Genomic DNA, 18,630 nt, shown 5'->3' on the forward strand with positions numbered 1-18,630 from the left:
ACTCCTGACCACGCACTGACAAGTATTTCCAGGATCGTACATTCTTGATTACACATTAACAAGGATTTCTGGGATCATATACTCATTATTGGGCATTAACGTAATGACATTTTCGGGTGTGTAAACTGCATGACACTCGCGCTTGCAAAGGGTTGTCACTAGTACCACAGCCACAAAGTCAAAATTACCTATATTGTAAAAATTAATGAACATGTTCTGCTTTTTAGTCTTAATTTAAGGTTAGATTTAGACATAAGGTTAGCCGTGTGATTAAGGTTGTTTAAAGTCATATTTTAAGAAAACTTGTAGAAAAAGGCAGGGTTTAACCATTTGTGGCTGTGGTAACTAGTGATAACCCTTGGAAAGAGGAGACGTCATAGCGTCACGTAAGTACACACCCGACCAACTGGCTAGTACCACTCACGTTGGGGCGGGAATATTTGAATTTCAGTGTCAGTTAGCTAGAGAGATCCACTCACTGTCTTAGCATAATTCAAAATAAATGTCAAGCCTCTCTGCAATATTAGCTGTTCTTTCAATTATTTACTAGCTAGCTAATGTTAGTCAGCTGAATGAAGTACCAGATATTAATAAACATATTTTATCAAGCTAGCTAGCTACTTTGTGTGAAGCAAGCAGGAGTTTAGGGGTAAGAGTTGTTGTTAGCTAATGTTAGCTAGCTAGGAGTCAAACGTTATTGTTCATCAGGGAGTTGTTTCATTTCCAAGCTAGTTAGCTAAGAAAGTTAGCTGGCTAAGCTAGCTACTGATAACAACCCTGACTAGCTAGCTAGTTCCTAACTCATATCTCATGACTCATGGACACAGCTGGAGGAATTATAATGAGCTACTAAAGCAGGATTGCAAATGTAATATGGATACAAACAACCCTTTTTTACATTTCTCTAGCTGGGCATCTACGTAACTCATCATACATATATGTACCTTTGCACTAATGCTGCACACCCAGAACTTTGTAGATATGACAATACCCAAGTCCATTCACTATAACAGAATTGCTCCAGAACATAGAATATAATTGGAAAAGATTAGTGTTCATATGAACAGACCAATACTTATTGTAAGCACATGTTGACCCTAAGAATTCTTTGAGGATCCCATGATCATCTATCATAAACAGATCCCATTATCTGCCAGATCACATAAATTATTAATTCACCATAACCATCACTATTCAACGTCCCAATGACCCCTTATGAAAGTCAGCCACACACGCACGCACATACACTACATGGCCAAAAGTATGTAGATTTGGCTATTTCAACCGCACTCATTGCTGACAGGTGTATAAAATCGAGCACCCGGCCATGCAATCTCCATAGACAGACATTGTCAGAAGAATGGCCCATACTGAGGAGCTCGGGGACTTTCAACGTGGCACTGTCATAGGATGCCACCTTTCCAACAAGTCTTTGTCAAATTTCTGCCCTGCTAGAGCTGCCCCGGTCAAATGAAAGTGCTGTTATAGTGGAAACGTCTAGGAGCAACAATGGCTCAACCGTGAAGTGTTAGGCCACAAAAGCTCACAGAACTGGACTGCCGAGTGCTGAAGCGCGTAGGGCATAAAAATTGTCTGTCCTTGGTTGCAACACTCACTACAGAGTTCCAAACTGCCTCTGGAAGCAACATCTGCACAATAACTGTTCATCGGTAGCTTCATGAAATGGCTTTCCATGGACGAGCAGCCGCACGCAAGCCTAAGATCATCATGCGCAATGCCAAGCGTTGGCTGGAGTGGTGAAAAGCTCACTGTCATTGGACTCTGGAGCAGTGGAAACGCGTTCTCTGGAGTGATGAATCACACTTCACCATCTAGCAGTCCGACGGACAAATCTGGGTTTGGCGGATGCCAGGAGAACACTACCTGCCCGAATGCATAGTGCCAAGTGTAAAGTTTAGTGGAGAAGGAATAATGGTCTGGGGCTGTTTTTCATGGTTCGGGTTAGGCCCCTTAGTTCCAGTGAAGGGAAATCTTAACCCTACAGCATACAATGACATTATAGACGATTCTGTGCTTCCAGCTTTGTGGCAACAGTTTGGAGAAGGTCCTTTCCTGTTTCAGCATGGCAATGCCCCCGTGCACAAAGCGAGGTCCATACAGAAATGGTTTGTCGAGATCGGTGTGGAAGACCTTGACTGGCCTGCACAGAGCCCTGACCTCAACCCCATCAAACACCTTTGGGTTGAATTGGAACACAGACTGCAAGCCAGGCCTAAACGCCCAACATCAGTGCCCGACCTCAAAAATGCTCTTGTGGCTGAATGTATGTAAGTCCCCGCAGCAATGTACCAACATCTAGTGGAAAGCCTTCCTAGAAGAGTGGAGGCTGTTATAGCAGCAAAGGGGGGACCAACTCCATATTTATGCCCATGATTTTGGAATTTGATTTTTGACAAGAAGGTGTCCACATGTAGTGAACCATCACTACCACCAACACTCACCTTGATGAGTGCCTCCAGTTCAGCAGGCATTACACAGCGATGCCTCTGCAGGAACAAAGCCTTCTCCAGAGTGATGCTGTCCTTCTGGTTGCTCTCGAAAGGCTGCTCCAGGGCCCGGAAGGCCAAGCCGCCTCCCACCAAGTAGGCCACCACCACCACAAACACCGCCACCACCGTCTTCCACTTCATCACAGAGTGGAGGGCCAAGAGGTCACCGGTGGTGTCCATGCTGGCCACCACGCTGGCGGAACGGGAGGAGACGGAGAGCCGGGGTAAGGGACAGTGGACGTTGGCTCCCTTGGGATCACAGCCCATTGGGTTCTGCATGGCCGCCACACTGGCCTGGACAGGGCTGGATTGGACCATCCCTGACTGGACCTTCTTGGGAGGGACCAAGTTGGTTTGGACTGCCACTAACAGGAGGAGAGAGAGTTAAAGTGTTAGCAAACTATTGTTTTAATTAACCTCCAGGAATTTAGCTTTTTAGTTTGTTATTACAGGGCATTTTGACAATGTTGTCATTGACCTTACCTGCCCTGAATAATACTCAAAAACAGTCAAAGTTCAAGTATGGTGCATTGTCCTCTGCAGTTCTAGACATTAACGGAGAGGCAGATGGGATAACTGTATTCATCTATCAGAGCAGACTTATGATTGAAGCCATTAGTGTAGTACTCAGCCTGCAGCCCTGGACTGATGCCCCATTCCACCCTAGGGTAGAATAGCGTTTCATCGCTCTCTCTCTGAGATCCCAGCAGGCCATTGCGATATGTTATAATGTTACCACAGTGAGAATAGTTTTGTATTCAACCCTCGATTCTAATTTCCACAGCCGTATCTAAATGGCATTATGCGGTGGGTGTTTTGATATCAAGGGAAGGACAAGTTGTTGTTGACACACAGAGACACTAAGAACATTGACGAGAGTGTGCTTAAAAAATGTACACGCCTTCCTCTCCAAAAGCAGGATTCAATCTCTCTAATAGACAAGCGTGGCCCGTAAAAGGGGGATAACTGCCACTGGGTCATTGCTTTGCGAATGGGGTGTGCAATAAATGCATGTGAATGGGGAGGGGGGTGGGGTCACTCAAGGTGGGGGATTGTGTCAAGGAGGCATCCATATTTAGATCTCCTCCTATAGGAGATTGTTCTGACTGAGCCCCAGGGGGGGTGGGAGGGGCCTGGCTGGGTTTCACCATGATGCAATACCTAACACTGTTTTTAAAAAGAGCTCATTGTTCATAGGGAGGTGCTTCTTTGTTTAATTTGAGAGATTGACTGGCTATATGGCCATGTAACGTGCTAGCCCATTTTTTATTTATTTTTAAAGTGACACAATCTAAAAAGCCCCTGTCAGTATTCTAGAAGCAAATCTCTTATTGTACTAAAGATATGTTTGTGTAATTGAAACAAGAAGCCTTGTTTGCAAGATATGTCATACTTTGCATACTATATGTAATGTATTCATTTAATACATATCTGGGAGAATATGCGTAATTTGTGAAGAATTGTATTTTTCTATTTAAACTGTAGACTTTTTGTGTATTTTACTGTATTATACATTTACTACACTACCACATAATATGTTCCTGGAACAACTGTCTAGCATCCTTCAGTATGAACACCAACACAACCCGTCATGAAGACTCAAGAACATCAAGGAAGTTTCACTCACTTACAGGGATCGAAATCATGTTAGTCCATCCTTTGACATGGATCACAGCTTAAATTGATCAAAACAAACTGTCATCAGGATGGGAAGACACAGCCGGAGATTCACCAACATCAACACCAACATGGCCACATTGAGTTACCACATTACCGGTGCCTAGGAAAACATTTTCGAGCTATTTTTAGGATATTAAGGGCAGTTTGCCAGACACAGATGAAGCGTGGTCCTGGATATAAAACTACTTTCGATGAAGATTCCCCATTGAGCTTGCTTTTTAGTCCAAGACTAGGAGTTCGGGAAGCCGGCTCAAGAATACTAACTTCACAATTAAGGAATTCACAATGAACTTCTTAGGGTGGGATTATTTTTAGGAAGACATTTGGTGTAATATTTTCAGACCTGCAAGCTACAGAGAGGGGCTTGCTGATGGACATTATAGAACCTCCAACTCTACAGCCCACCCATTCAAGTGTCTGACTCCTCTGACAAAACCATGAATTGGTTTGCATCGTTTGTGATAAATGAGTGGAATGGAATAAATGGGCACTACAGTTTATCATACTTGGACGAGTACTTTATGAAAGGGGTTGAGCTATTTCTCTACCACTAAATCTGCATCCGTCTAAAAATAGCCATTCAATTCCAATCACAAATGGTTCCATCATTATTAGCATAACTCATGGTTGTAATGGCGATCTAGATTTGAAACCTACCGTGGCTTTGAAATGAATATTGTGCTCCAAGTTCAGCTTTCACAAAATATATAATAGTATTCAAAGCACTGAATCTGCCTCCTGTTGAGTTCCATAGTTTCACAAGATTTGATTATGCAGGAGAGTAGGCTAAAGCTTTTATTCAATACATTCCTCCTCCCCATCTTCCACACCTCTCTCTGTCTCTCATCCAGACGTTACCAGAGGAATACAAAGCTGACAGGACAAAAATAAGTGTGATGTGATGCACTGGAGGATCTTCAAAGAAAAGCTATATTAAACTGCATGGATGATAAAGATTATTTTTTTTCTTGTGCTCATGTTGGTAAATCCTGGATATGATGATGCCATCCACAGGCCATTATGATGATGATGATTGGTGATCATGATATGATAATTTCATACCTCCTATCCATGTTTACAAAATAAATATCTTATGCCGAGCCACACAAATTGCAAGTGTTAAATCTGACACCTAAACTTTTTGTATACTGTTGTGGCACAGTAGCCTGACGACTCAAACTCAATTATTCCGCTGCTCTGTCGTTAGCTCAAAGAATAGTAGAGCATCCCTATATAGTTTCCATTATGGCGTCTGTGAGCACAGGGGGCAGCTCCATTGAGGCAAACTCCATTTTGAAGTAGTCGATTTTCTTCTTCCCGATTGGCTGATTCCTCCTGATGACCCAGTTGGACATGACTCCAACGGGGTCATTAAGAGGGATCAGCCAATAAAGTTGGAAGTTGTACCCAGTTGACTACATTAAAATGGTGTAAGCCCTCAATGGCGTTGCCCATGCTAAATTGGCCTTTTGGCCACTAGAGGCCTCTATCAATCTCTATGCGTTACATACTTTAGTCTGAGACTGCCATCACTGAAGTCATTTGTGGTGACGAGAGGCGTTATACAAAACAAAGTCATCAGCAATTGGATTGTGCCTAAACCATCAGAAAATCAAAGCCAATGACGAATTTTCAAACCAGCGCTTTACCCACGTGTTCTTGCTCTGGCCGAATACATCGGTTTCTGGACCAATCAGACATCCCCGAATGTGTTCGCATTCGTTCGGTAACCTAACATAGCAGGTGTAAAAGAAACGCCTGAGCGGCATTTAATTACTTCTGATCTTGACGAACCAATCCAGTAAATGTGGAGGAGGAGTTATGACGGAGTGTAGCTTTATTAATGCCCAAAAGTGGAAGTCGTGTCACAGGTTCTCCTTCCATTTCCCCTGAAAACCAGATGCTCAACCTATGTTCGAGTCAATGTCTTAAAGGGATACTTCGGGATTTTGGCAATGAGGCCTTTTATCTACCTACCCAGAGTCAGATGAACTCGTGGATACCATTTTTATGACTCTGCGTGCAGTTAGAAGAAAGTTGCACTAGCGCAATTGCTAATTTGCGTTAGCGTAATAACTGGGAGTCTATGGGTATCTGATTGCATGCTAGCAGATACCCATAGACTTCCAATTATTAGTTAACATTCGGATCCCAAATCCTACCTCTAACTTCCTTAATACTGGATACGGAGTCATAAAAATGGTACGAACAAGTTCATCTGATTTTGGGGGAGTAGATAAAAGACCTCATTGCCAAAATCCTGAAGTATCCCTTTAAAATAAAACTGTATTCATCACATGCGCTGAATACAAAAGGTGTAGACAGTGAAATGATTACTTACACGCCCTTAACCAACAATGCAGTTTTAAGAAAAAATAAATATATATAACAAATAAGGTAGAGGTAAAGTGACTATGCATGGATAATAAACAGTGAGTATCAGCAGCGTAAAAATGGGGGGTGGGGACAATCCAAATAGTCCAGGTAGCCATTTGATTAACTTTTCAAGAGTCTTATGGCTTGGGGATAGAAGCTGTTAAGAAGTCTTTTTGACCTAGACTTGGCGCTACAGTACCGCTTGCCGTGCGATAGCAGAGAGAACAGTCTATGACTAGGGTGACTGGAGTCTTTGGCAATTTTTTGGGCCTTCCTCTGACACCGCCTGGTATAGAGGTCCTGGATTGCAGGAAGCTTGGCCCCAGTGATGTACTGGACCGTACGCACTACCCTCTGTAGTGCCTTGCGGAGGCTGAGCAGTTGCCATACCAGGCAGTGATGCAACCAGTCAGGATGCTCTTGATGGTGCAGCTGTATAACTTTTTGAGGATCTGAGGACCCATGCCAAATCTTTTCCGTCTCCTGAGGAGAAATAGCCGTTGTCATGCCTTGGTGTGTTTGAACCATGATAGTTTGTTGGTGATGTGGACCCTAAGGAACTTGAAGCTCTCAACCTGCTCCACTACATTACAGCCCCGTCAATGAGAATGGGGGCGTGCTCGGTCCTCTATTTCTGTAGTCCACAATCATCTCCTTTGTCTTGATCATGTTGAGGGAGAGGTTGTTATCCTGGCACCACACTACCAGGCCTCTGACATCCTCCCTATAGGCTGTCTCATCATTGTCAGTGATCAGGCCTACCACTGTTGTGTCGTCAGCAAACGTAATGATGGTGTTGGAGTCGTGCTTGGCCATGCAGTCATGGGTGAACAGGGAGTACAGGAGGGGACTGAGCACACACTTCTGAGGGGCCCCTGTGTTGAGAATCAGCGTGGCAGATGTGTTACCTACCCTTACCACCTGGGGGCGGCCCATCAGGAAGTCCAGGATCCAGTTGCAGAGGGAGGTGTTTAGTCCCAGGGTCCTTAGCTTAGTGATGAGCTTTGAGGGCACTATTGTGTTGAAAGCTCAGCTGTTGTCAATGAATAGCATTCTCACGTAGTTGTTCCTTTTGTCCTGGTGGGAAAGGGCAGTGTGGAGTGCATTAGAGATTACATCATCTGTGGATCTGTTGAGGCGGTATCCAAATTGGAGTGGGTCTAGATTTTCTGGGATAATGGTAGTTGAATGTGTTATTACCCCAACCTTTGGGAAAGTGAAAAACTGACAAGTTTTAATTTTTGTCAAAACCAACTTTATATTGACGGATTCCCTTTGATTTGATGGCCTGTACATGTGCAGTTCAGCACGAGACTACTGTTAGATCCGATTTGTGTTTCTGCGCATGAGCTTAGCTAGCCAGCGTTGCCATGGCATCGCCTACAAGCGTGATTGGGCAGTTCTATTGGAGAAGCAGTTCATGCCTATCTTCATACTGTACTGTCTTTGGATCAGCCAATTAATTACACTCGTGAGCAAACATTCCAGAACTGCAGGTGGCAGTAAATCACCAACCTTGGCTTTATACCTGTTCAAACAACACAATATACAGGTGGCAGTGTGCACCCTTTCAGTTTCTTTGCGAAGTCATTGAAGTAGTAGAAGAAAATGTACTACTTCAAAATTGAGATGGCCTCAATGGCACCGCCCATGCTCTCACATATGCCACACTGGGACAGATACAATGATGCGATGTCTAACATAAGTCTATGATCCAGACTCATTGTGGAGAAGAAGCTAACGTCCGTGGGCGTGGCGTAGCGCTTGGCTGGAACAAGGAGTCTGGGAAGCCAGGCAAGTGGCACAGTGGGAGGCCAGAATATTGATTTATCCAGCCTAGCAGCTGTAGATGGGGAAACATCACATGAAAGGAGTCTGTCTGTGTGGGTTCAGTATGGAGATTAAGAGTGGAGGATCACATTCAAATACTGAATCAGATAATAGCATGCGGAATGTCAGTAGAAAGGCTCTCTCTTTGCCCAGTAATTCCCAATTGGCCTGAACGACATCTCCCCAGCAGCTGTCCTATCCCCGCCTCTATCTATCCCTAACGAAGAGCACACTGTAGCCTACCACACAGCTGAGCACGTAAGGGATGGAGAAGAAAGAGATCCACTCCCAACCACCTGGCGTCATAAAAAGCACATTGCATGATTGTAAATGGCATTAATGCTCCTATTTTAGATGAAATAAACACAAAATAAATCATTTGAAAGAAAGGCTATAGCACATATTCACAATGTAACTAATTTTGTCCAAGTCACACAGTAAGGATGCTGAGACAACTGTATACTCAGGTTCTTCAGTCAACATAGAACATCCTTGCACAAAGCCATCATTATCAAGCTCCACTTTTAGAGTAAAATGTACATTTACTAACCTTGTTGTTCGGGGTCCAAATTGACTTGTTTTCTAGGGTTTTCCAGTGGAAATTTCATAGCTATTGTTCTTCTCAATAAACACAAAGACCATAGATCTGCTCAATAGCGCTTGAGAAAATGTAGAAAAAATAAAACAAATGTGCCAGCACCTTTGTCACAAATATGTGTTAGTGTTGCTTAGAATGGCATGATAAAATATACCCGAAAAGTAAGGCGAAAATGTGTCTGGAGCAATGACAGGGTCTGAAGCCATAGATGTAGCCTATCCTTCTCAGCTTGACATGGGCGGGTGCACGCCAGCGGTTGATCGTAATGAGGTTTATGTATGTGTTCTGTCTCTCGCACCACTCAGGACCACCCTATGGGCTACAACACATTTCACACGCCAGTCCACTTGAAGAAGGCTCGGAACAGAAGTGGACAACGAACGCACTTAGAACAACGAACTTCACACAAGGATGTGGATGTAACCCCAACAAAGGAAGAACGACGTTTCTTGGATAATAGTCCATCTCTCCATCAATGGACGCTTTTCTAAAAGTATTAATGATATTACCACTAATACTGTAGGCTCATTATATTCATGCTAATTAACAAATGTCTAAATGGTTTACTTACTATTTTGTGCCAGGGAGGGATATCGCCTATCCGCCTTTTTCAGTTAAATCCCCACTCCACTCCAATCACGATTGGGTACCGGCGTGTAGGCACATGGCGCGGAGTAAAAGTCATAAATGAATTAATAAATTCAAGCATAGACAACTAAAAAAACATGACATCATCCGATGTTGGAGAAATCATACATAATGTATCAAAATGAATAGCCTACCTCGAGACCAGTAATCTCTGCAATACTGTCACTGTGCCCCTTAAAAAGATGCCATTAAATCTTGTGATGTGTTATTTTGAGGTTCTAGATAAACAGCACTTATTTTATAGGGATGCTTGAAATGCATTTAAGATACAAAACGCACTTTCAGTCAGTAGGCTACATTTTGTTTACAAAAAAATTAAATCAAATGATTGTTATTTTTGCAGTGGATCGGCCTTGCAGAACAAAGCACTGTGCCACTGGTATGTTAATAACATCAACATGTCCTATGATTTGCATATTATGTTATGTATTGAATTGTGCATTTGAGTAGTATAATTGCATATCATTCAACCACTAGTGGACACTTTTTTAAAGGAATTAAACAAACAAATGGATAAATCCTAATTTCATTTAATTCTGATACAGTTCATTGAACATCTCACTGTTGTTAACAAATGCATAATTATCCAGAGAAACCATTACAATGGTATTCCACAATGAGAAAAGTGCACCTCCAGAAACACTCGGCGGCTGTAGCTGCTATAGACTATGCTTTCCCCAAGAACCTTCAACCAGTTCTTATGATAGACAGCTGTCTGACTTTCAGCTGAAATAGAATTGGCATACCAAGTGTAAAAACTGTCTGCAAGGAAAGCAAGCCATTTGTTGGTGATATACTATCGTAGTCAGCCTATTGTGGGCATAGATTTGTGAATAAATCAAATCAAAGTGTATTGGTCGGTCATACAGTTTAGCAGATGTTAGTGCGGGTGCAGCGAAATGCGTATGTTACTAGCTCTCAACAAAGCAGTAAAATGTCAAAGTGCACAAATACACATTTTTTTATACATAAAAATAAATCAAGAAATGTCGTAACGAATCCAATTAACAACCCAAATAGCACTAACAGTAATCTAAATGCAATCTACACGTATACAGACAGGATGAATTTACACAAGATAAAGGAAGAATGATATGTACAGCAGTAGATATATTACAGTGAGCTATGTCAAGAATCCAGTAAATACATCAAATGTGGTGTGTATAAACAGTGTAGGCCTAAGCCTAACTAAAAAGCAATGTACAGTAGTAGAAATACAGTATGTGAAAGAAAACAATATTCAAATACACAGTACACAACCCCATTGCAAAATTAGAGGTGAACAACTACTAGAGCATGTCAGAGGACATTACTCAGAATGAACACATCTGCATTTAAGAGGTTAACAGGAGGGTTTCTGCCTGCAAATAGCCTACCATATGTCAATGACATGTACACATTGAGGATAGATTGTTGTACACAAAGTTGTCATTAATACAAAAGTATGGCTGACATGACACTTGTCCCTATGGTTCGTGTACTTAACATTTAAATATGTATGTTTTACACAAGTATCTACACTGAGAGTACAAAACATTAAGATCACCTTCCTAATATTGAGTTGCACAAATGAAGAGTTTTGCCTTTAAACACTTCAAGAGAGATATTTCAAGCTTGAGGCTCATAAATGATCGCTACTCAGGAGTCTGAGAGGAAATATCGAGCAAATTGGTAAAAGTAGAGAACATTGCTTTATGATGTAAGTGGGCTGCCCAACACTGCCAACACTCCAGCCTTGAGGGAGAGTTATCTGTCCCACTTGTGTACTTCACCACACAGCTGTAAAATAAATCATAATACTTTGCTCATAATGGGCGGTACTGGGTCAAAAGGTCCCTTAAACAAAACAAGGAACATGGCAGCAATAGCAATATGCTGTTGACAGCATGTTCCTTTGACCAAAGAGTACTCAAAATAGTGTTCATCAGATTCTCTTTTTTTCTTTGTGTTTGGAAAAGGGGTATTTATCACCTTATCTTTGATTGGCCATTGCTGTTGAGAGAGACCATTTATTGTAAGTGTGTGATGTCATGTCTGGCATGACCCCATCTATTGACTACTGGTATAGGCCTATACTGTTAATGGTATGGGATAATTGCTTCAGTGCATTCAGAAAGTATTCATACCCCTTGACTTATTCCACATTTTGTTGTGTTACATCCTGAACTCAAAATAAAACGTGCTTTTAGAAATGTTCGCTTATTTATTGAAAATTAAATACAGAAATATCTCATTTACATAAGTATTCACACCCCTGAGTCAATACTTTGTAGAAGCACCTCTGGCAGCGATTACAGCTGTGAGTTTTTCTGGGTAAGTCTCCAAGAGCTTTCCACACTTGGATTGTGCAACATTTGCCCATAATTGTTTTCTAAATTCTTCAAGCTCTGTCAAATTGGTTGTTGATCATTGCTAGACAACCATTTTCAGGTCTTGCTGTCACGTCCTGACCAGTAAGGGGTCAGGGCGTGGCAGGGGGTGTTTGTTTTGTGTGTTTTGGGGTTTTTGGTTCTAGGGGATTTTGATTCTAGTTTCTATTTCTATGTTTCTTTTTCTATGTGTGGCCAAGTATGGCTTCCAATCAGAGGCAGGTGTCTTTCGTTGTCTCTGATTGGAAGCCATCCTTAGGCAGCCTGTTTTTTCCTGTGTTTTTGTGTGTGGTTATTTTCTGTATAGCCTGTGTGCCTTATGGAACTGTTTCGTCGTCTGTTTATTTTGTTTTGAGTGTTCTTTCAAATAAAGAAGAAAGATGAGCACTATACCCGCTGCATTTTGGTCACCGTTCCTTGACGCCCATGACACTTGCCATAGATTTTCAAGTACATTTAAGTCAAAACTGTAACTCAGACACTCAGGAACATTCACTGTCTTCTTGGTAAGCAACTCCAGTGTCGATTTGGCCTTGTGTTTTAGGTTATTTTCCTGATGAAAGGTTTAGTCTCAAAGTACTCAGTACAACAGGGCTGCTACAATAATTCAGTGGTTACAACTTACATGCAATTTTCACTTCACACGAATTACCTTGCTAGCTGTCTGGAGACAATTGCAGCGCTGCCATGTCTTTCCCTCTCTGTCCTGTGGCAGGAAACGCAGTAAAGCACCATCATCTTGTAGGAAACAGGTGGAGGTGCATTCTCCAGGGTCATAACTGCTACAACCAATCAGAGCACACAAATAATTAATTCAACCGGACCAGTTCCAAATCACATGATTACAGTAATTCACTGAGGCTCCTCCACAATGTTCATGTTGTCCAATCCACTTTGACAATGTCAGACAGGGACAGGAAAAAGATGTCAGAAGTGAATGCAGAGTTTGAAAGGAGAAGTGCATCGAGTGGAGTTGGAGAAGAGGAATGGACAACAGTAGTGTCGAAGAATGCAATGAAAAAGTTAAAAAGCTACGATACTTGAAGGTTTATAGATTATAGTATATTGGACAAGGATTTGTTTCTTGTTGGGATGCGATTTTTTGGATGAGGATGTTTATCTGGGAAATCCATTTAGGGTCTCGAAGAGGGTAAATTGGTTGTTGGGAAAAGTTAAGTCAATCAGAGGGACCAGGAGTGGGCTTTTCAAAATCTGATCAAAATCCAATTTTATTGGTCACATCCTTCGTAAACAACAGGTGTGGACTAATGCTTACTTGAAATGCTTACTTCCCAACAATGCAGAGAGAAAGAAAAGTAAAACACGTAATAATAAAAGTAATAATAGATACACAATGAGTAATGATAACTTAGCTATATACAAGAGGTACCAGTACTGAGTGGATGTGCAGGGCTATGAGGTAAATGAGGTAGATATGTACATATAACTAGGAATAAAGTGACAGATAATAAACAGTAGCAGCGTATGTGATGAATCAAAAGATTTGTGCAAAAAGGGTCAATGCAGAGTCCGGTAGCTATTTGGTTAACTATTTAACTAACTATTTAGCTGTCTTATGGCTTGGGTGTAGAAGCTGTTTAGGGTCCTGTTGTTTCCATACTTGGTGCATCGGTACCGCTTGCCGTGAGGTAGCAGAGAGAACAGTCTATGACTTGCGTGTCTGGAGTCTTTGACAATTTTTAGGGCCTTCCTCTGACACCGCCTGGTATAGAGGTCCTGGATGGCATGGAGATGTACTGGCCAATGTTCCCTCTAATTTTGTTTGGCACTGAGCAAATTTCAGGTCTGCTGAGCGCAAACTTGAATGTTATGGAAATTCTGTGTAACTTCCAACGCACGTTTACTGTGAACACTGAGGCTGTACCCGCTATAAGTTACAGTTTTATCAGTGGCCAAGTAGGCTACTGTGGCTATTTGATCATAATGTAGGCCTACCAGAGTGGCCTGAAATCGATCACAAAATTCAATAAGAAAAAAATCGCACATAGGCTATATGACCTGATTTAGTTAATCATCGTTGTGTACATTCACAGACAATGACCAGTTACGGCGGGAACAGTTGAGGAAAGATGCCAGCTTTGAGAGAAGTCCTCAGTCAGCCCACTCACATTCACAGAGGTTGGATTAAACCCTTCAATCCTGGAGGCACATATTGCAGTATTATACAATATAGTTAGGAAAAAAGTGTGGTAGAATTCATTGAATTTTGTTGCTGTTAAATAGAGTATGAATAGAGGAAATCAAAAAATAAATAATTCAAGAGCAACTAGCACAAATGAAAGACAATGCAAGATCAGCATCCATTAGAATTAGAAGGTTGAAGTGGTGTATGGCATGCTAAGAATATGATAGACAAGAAGTAGGATTGGCTAGAATAGAGACAAATGTGATTGATCTGGACGCAGTGCCAAGTTCTTGCCATAAGGTAATAGTAAAGGGGGAGAGGACTAAGGCAGCATCCATCATATTGACAGCCTGGTTTGTCTTAGAGTAGCAAGAAACAGCATCCAATAAAAATACTCTTTCAAATTGAGAGAGGTGAATTACACTAGCTGTGCTGCAAGGTCAATATTATTGAAGTGACTAATATTTCAGACGCAGAGTAAACAACTCTGGTCTAAATAAGGAAACAAACACCAAACTCATTAACAACGAACAAGTCTTGAGCAAATTATACTTGTAAATGTTTAGAAAGCTTAATTAAACACATGGAGACTAATTAAAGCGGAATGAATTGTTCACTCTGTTATTATAGGGCATGAGTGCTCGGACACAGACGATGAGTCCCATACACTGAATCTGTCAGCATTTGGACAACGAAGCAAGGGAAACAGGAGCAGAAGCAGTGATCACTTCAGTTCCTCATACAGGTACTGTTTATTCTGGTTTCAGACTGTATTTGTTTTGTTTTTAATGCTGTGCTTTCTGTGAAGAAGTATGTATTTTGTCTTGATTGTTGTCTTCTTGCAGGGTTTCACCAGAAATAATGAAATCTCCTATCATGAAGAGGGTTTTTTTGCAGAGTAAGAATGATTTTTTAAACTTTTAATTACTGCTTTAAAAGCTTTTATAAATATAGGAGAAGATGGTAAAGTGTGAAATAGGCAGCTAGATATAATAAATTCATGATCACTTCAGAGCCCTAGCAACTCCTAGCAGTCTCACCTACAGTACATAGTTTCCCTGTAAAGTAACCATTCCGGCTTACAATTATTTTCTCTACAGGTAGAAATAATTAACCTTGAATGTATTGCTAATGTAACAAATTAGATATTGTCCAGGGGCCTGTACTCTGACAGGTACACTACATGACGAAAAGTATGTGGACAGCTGCTCATCGAAGAAATCGCATTCCAAAATCATGGGCATTAATATGGAGTTGGTCCCCCCTTTGCTGCTATAACAGCCTCCTCTCGTCTGGGCTTTCCCCTAGATGTTGGAACATTGCTGCGGGGACTTGATTCCATTCAGCCACAAGAGCATTAGTGAGGTTGGGCACTGATGTTGTGGAGCGATTAGGCCTGGCACGCAGTCGGTGTTCCAATTCTTCCCAAAGGTGTTCGATGGGGTTTAGGGCAGGTCTCTGTGCAGGCCAGTCAAGTTATTCCACACCGATCTCGACAAACCATTTCTCTATGGACCTTACTTTGTGCATGGGGGCATTGTCATGCTGAAACAGGAAAGGGCCTTCCCCAAACTGTTGCCACAAAGTTGGAAGCACAGAATAGTCTAGAATGTCATTATATGCTATAGCGTTAAGATTTCCCTTCACTGGAACTAAGGGGCCTAGTCCGAACCATGTAAAACAGCCCCAAACCATTATTCCTCCTCCACCAAACTTTACAGTTGGCACTATGCATTGGGGCAGGTAGCGTTCTCCTGGCATCCGCTGCTCCAGAGTCCAACAGCGGCGAGCTTTACACCACTCCAGCCGATGCTTGGCATTGTGTGTGGCTGCTCGGCCATGAAAACCCATTTCATGTGCTGACGTTGCTTCCAGAGGCAGTTTTGAACTCGGTAGTGAGTGTTGCATTTTTACACACTGCGGTCCCGTTCTGTGAGCTTGTGTGGTCTACCACTTTGCGGCTGAGCCATTGTTGCTCCTAGATGTTTCCACTTCACAATAATAGCACTGACAGTTGACCGGGGTAGGTTTAGCAGAGCAGAAATGTTACGAACTGACTTGTTGGAAAGGTGGCATCATGTCACGGGGCCACATTGAAAGTCACTGAGCTCTTCAGTAAGGCCATTTTACTGCCAGTGTTTGTCTATTTTATTTTTATTTAAAAAATTATTTAACCTTTATTTAACTAGGCAAGTCAGTTAAGAACAAATTCTTATTTACAATGACAGCCTAGGAACAGTGGGTTAACTGCCTTGTTCAGGGGCAGAACGACAGGTTTTTACCTTGTCAGCTCTGGGATTTGAGCTAGCAACCTTTCGGTTACTGGTCCAATGCGCTAACCACTAGGCTACCGGCCGCCCCGACTATGGAGATTGCATAGCTGTGTGCGCTATGTTATACACCTGTCAGAAACGGGTGTGACTGAAATAGCCGAATCCACTAATTTGAAGTGGTGTCCACGTACTTTTGTATGTACAGTGCATTCGGAAAGTGTTCAGACCCCTTGACTTTTTCCATATTTTGTTATATTACAGCCTTATTCCAAAATGGATTCATCAATCAACACACAATACCCCAAAATGACAAAGCAAAAACTGTTTTTTAGAAATGTTTGCAAATGTGAAGAAAAACAATACTGAAATATCACTTAAAAACAATATATATCATAAGTATTCAGACCCTTTACTCAGTACTTTGCTGAAGCACTTTTGGCAGTGATTACAGCCTCGAGTCTTCTTGGGTATGATGCTACAAGCTTGGCACACCTGTATTTGGGGAGTTTCTCCCGTCCTTTTCTGCAGATCCTCTCAAGCTCTGTCAGGTTGGATGGGGAGCGTCGATGCACGGCTATTTTCAGGACTCTCCAGAGATGTTCGATCGGGTTCAAGTCCAAGCTCTGGCTGGGCCATTCAAGGACATACAGAGATTTGTCCTGAAGCCACTCTTGCATTGTCTTGGCTGTGTGCTTCGCCCCAGTCTGTGGTCCTGAGCCCTCTGGAGCAGGTTTTCATCAAGGATCTCTATGTACTTTTCTCCGTTCATCTTTCCCTCGATCCTGACTAGTCTCCCAGTCCCTGCCACAGCATGATGCTGCCACCAGGTTTCCTCCAGCCGTGACGCTTGGCATTCAGGCCAAAGAGTTCAATCTTGGTACCAGAGAATCTTGTTTCTCATGGTCTGAGAGTCCTTTAGGTGCCTTTGGGCAAACTACAAGCAGGCTGTCATGTGCCTTTTACTGAGGAGTGGCTTTCGTCTGGCCACTCTACCATAATGGCCTGATTGGTGGAGTGCTGCAGAGACGGTTGTCCTTCTGGAAGATTCTCCCATCTCCACAGAAAATGGTCACCTCCTTGACCAAGGCCCTTCTTCACAGATTGCTCAGTTTAGCTGGGCGGCAAGCTCTAGGAAGAGTCTTTGTGGTTCCAAGCTTCTTCCATTTAGGAATAATGGAGGCCACTGTTCTTGGGGACCTTCAGTGCTACAGAAATATTTTGGTACCCTTCACCAGATCTGAGCCTCGACACAATCCTGTCTCAGAGCTATACGGACAATTCCTTCAACCTCATGGCTTGGTTTTTGCTCTGACATGCAATGCCAACTGTGGGACCTTATATAGACAGTTGTGTGCCTTTCCAAATCATGTCCAATCAATAGTATTTACCACAGGTGGACTCAAATGAAGTTGTAGAAACATCTCAAGGATGATCAACGGAAACAGGATGCACCCAATCTCAATTCCGAGTCTCATAGCAAAGGGTCTGAACTTTTTTCAATAAGTTTGGATTTGTTATTTTTAAGGACAAAATGCGCCATCTTCTGGAGACTCTGCGCAATGACTTGTAAAGTCCAGCGAACACACCTACCTGTGGTGCAGAGCCTGAGACTGGTGAAGAGACAGAGACTGCCCTTCTTCATAGTCATCTGCAGTGTATGGAGTCTCTAGACAGAGGATTACCATCAGAAACCAAAGAGGACAATTACCTTTTTCCCTATGCATAGTTTAGTAACAAGGACAGTGGTGGGCTGGAGAATGTCGTTCCATTGTCAGTGCCCACACCGTTACATGGTAGCCCTCCTCCTGAGAGGACTGACTCTGTCTGTCTGTTAGTTCATCTGATGCTGATGAAGGTACAGAGGGCCTTGATGAGCAGGATCATGGCAGGGAAAACGGCTGTTGTCTTTCACTTGGTGAAAATACCCATCTGCCTCTTGAGGATCACAATCAACCTAGAAGACAATCGTGGTGGACTGTCCAAAGAGCTGGAAGAGTCTTTCTACGTGTCCAATGCAACTGATTTCCCAGCGCCAGGAGTCACGGAGAATATAAACACTCTAGCCTCTTTCAGTGATGATGAGTTCTGATTTTATTTGTATTTTAAGGATTAGTTTAATGAGCTTTGAAGTCAAGGGGTGCTATTTTCGCTACGAGCAATTTGATATTGAGGTTTTTGAATCTTGAATGTGTTTTATAAA

At 42.4% G+C, this 18,630-nt stretch overlaps 1 protein-coding gene across 1 annotated transcript in view; it reads right to left on the reverse strand.

The window, feature by feature from the left end:
• LOC115172427 (potassium channel subfamily K member 10-like) overlaps positions 1-9,358 on the reverse strand; it is a 44,124-nt gene extending 34,766 nt beyond the window's left edge. The window contains exons 1-2 of the mRNA XM_029729859.1: positions 8,947-9,358; positions 2,463-2,875 (exon numbers count right to left, since the gene is read on the reverse strand). Of these exons, the coding sequence (XP_029585719.1) occupies positions 2,463-2,875; positions 8,947-9,004 (471 nt within the window). The 5' untranslated portion in view covers positions 9,005-9,358. The remainder of the gene's footprint in view (positions 1-2,462; positions 2,876-8,946) is intronic.
• Positions 9,359-18,630: the final 9,272 nt, after the last annotated feature.

This window comes from Salmo trutta, chromosome 33 (genome assembly GCF_901001165.1).
Source record: "Salmo trutta chromosome 33, fSalTru1.1, whole genome shotgun sequence".
NCBI classification, from domain to species: Eukaryota; Metazoa; Chordata; class Actinopteri; order Salmoniformes; family Salmonidae; genus Salmo; species Salmo trutta.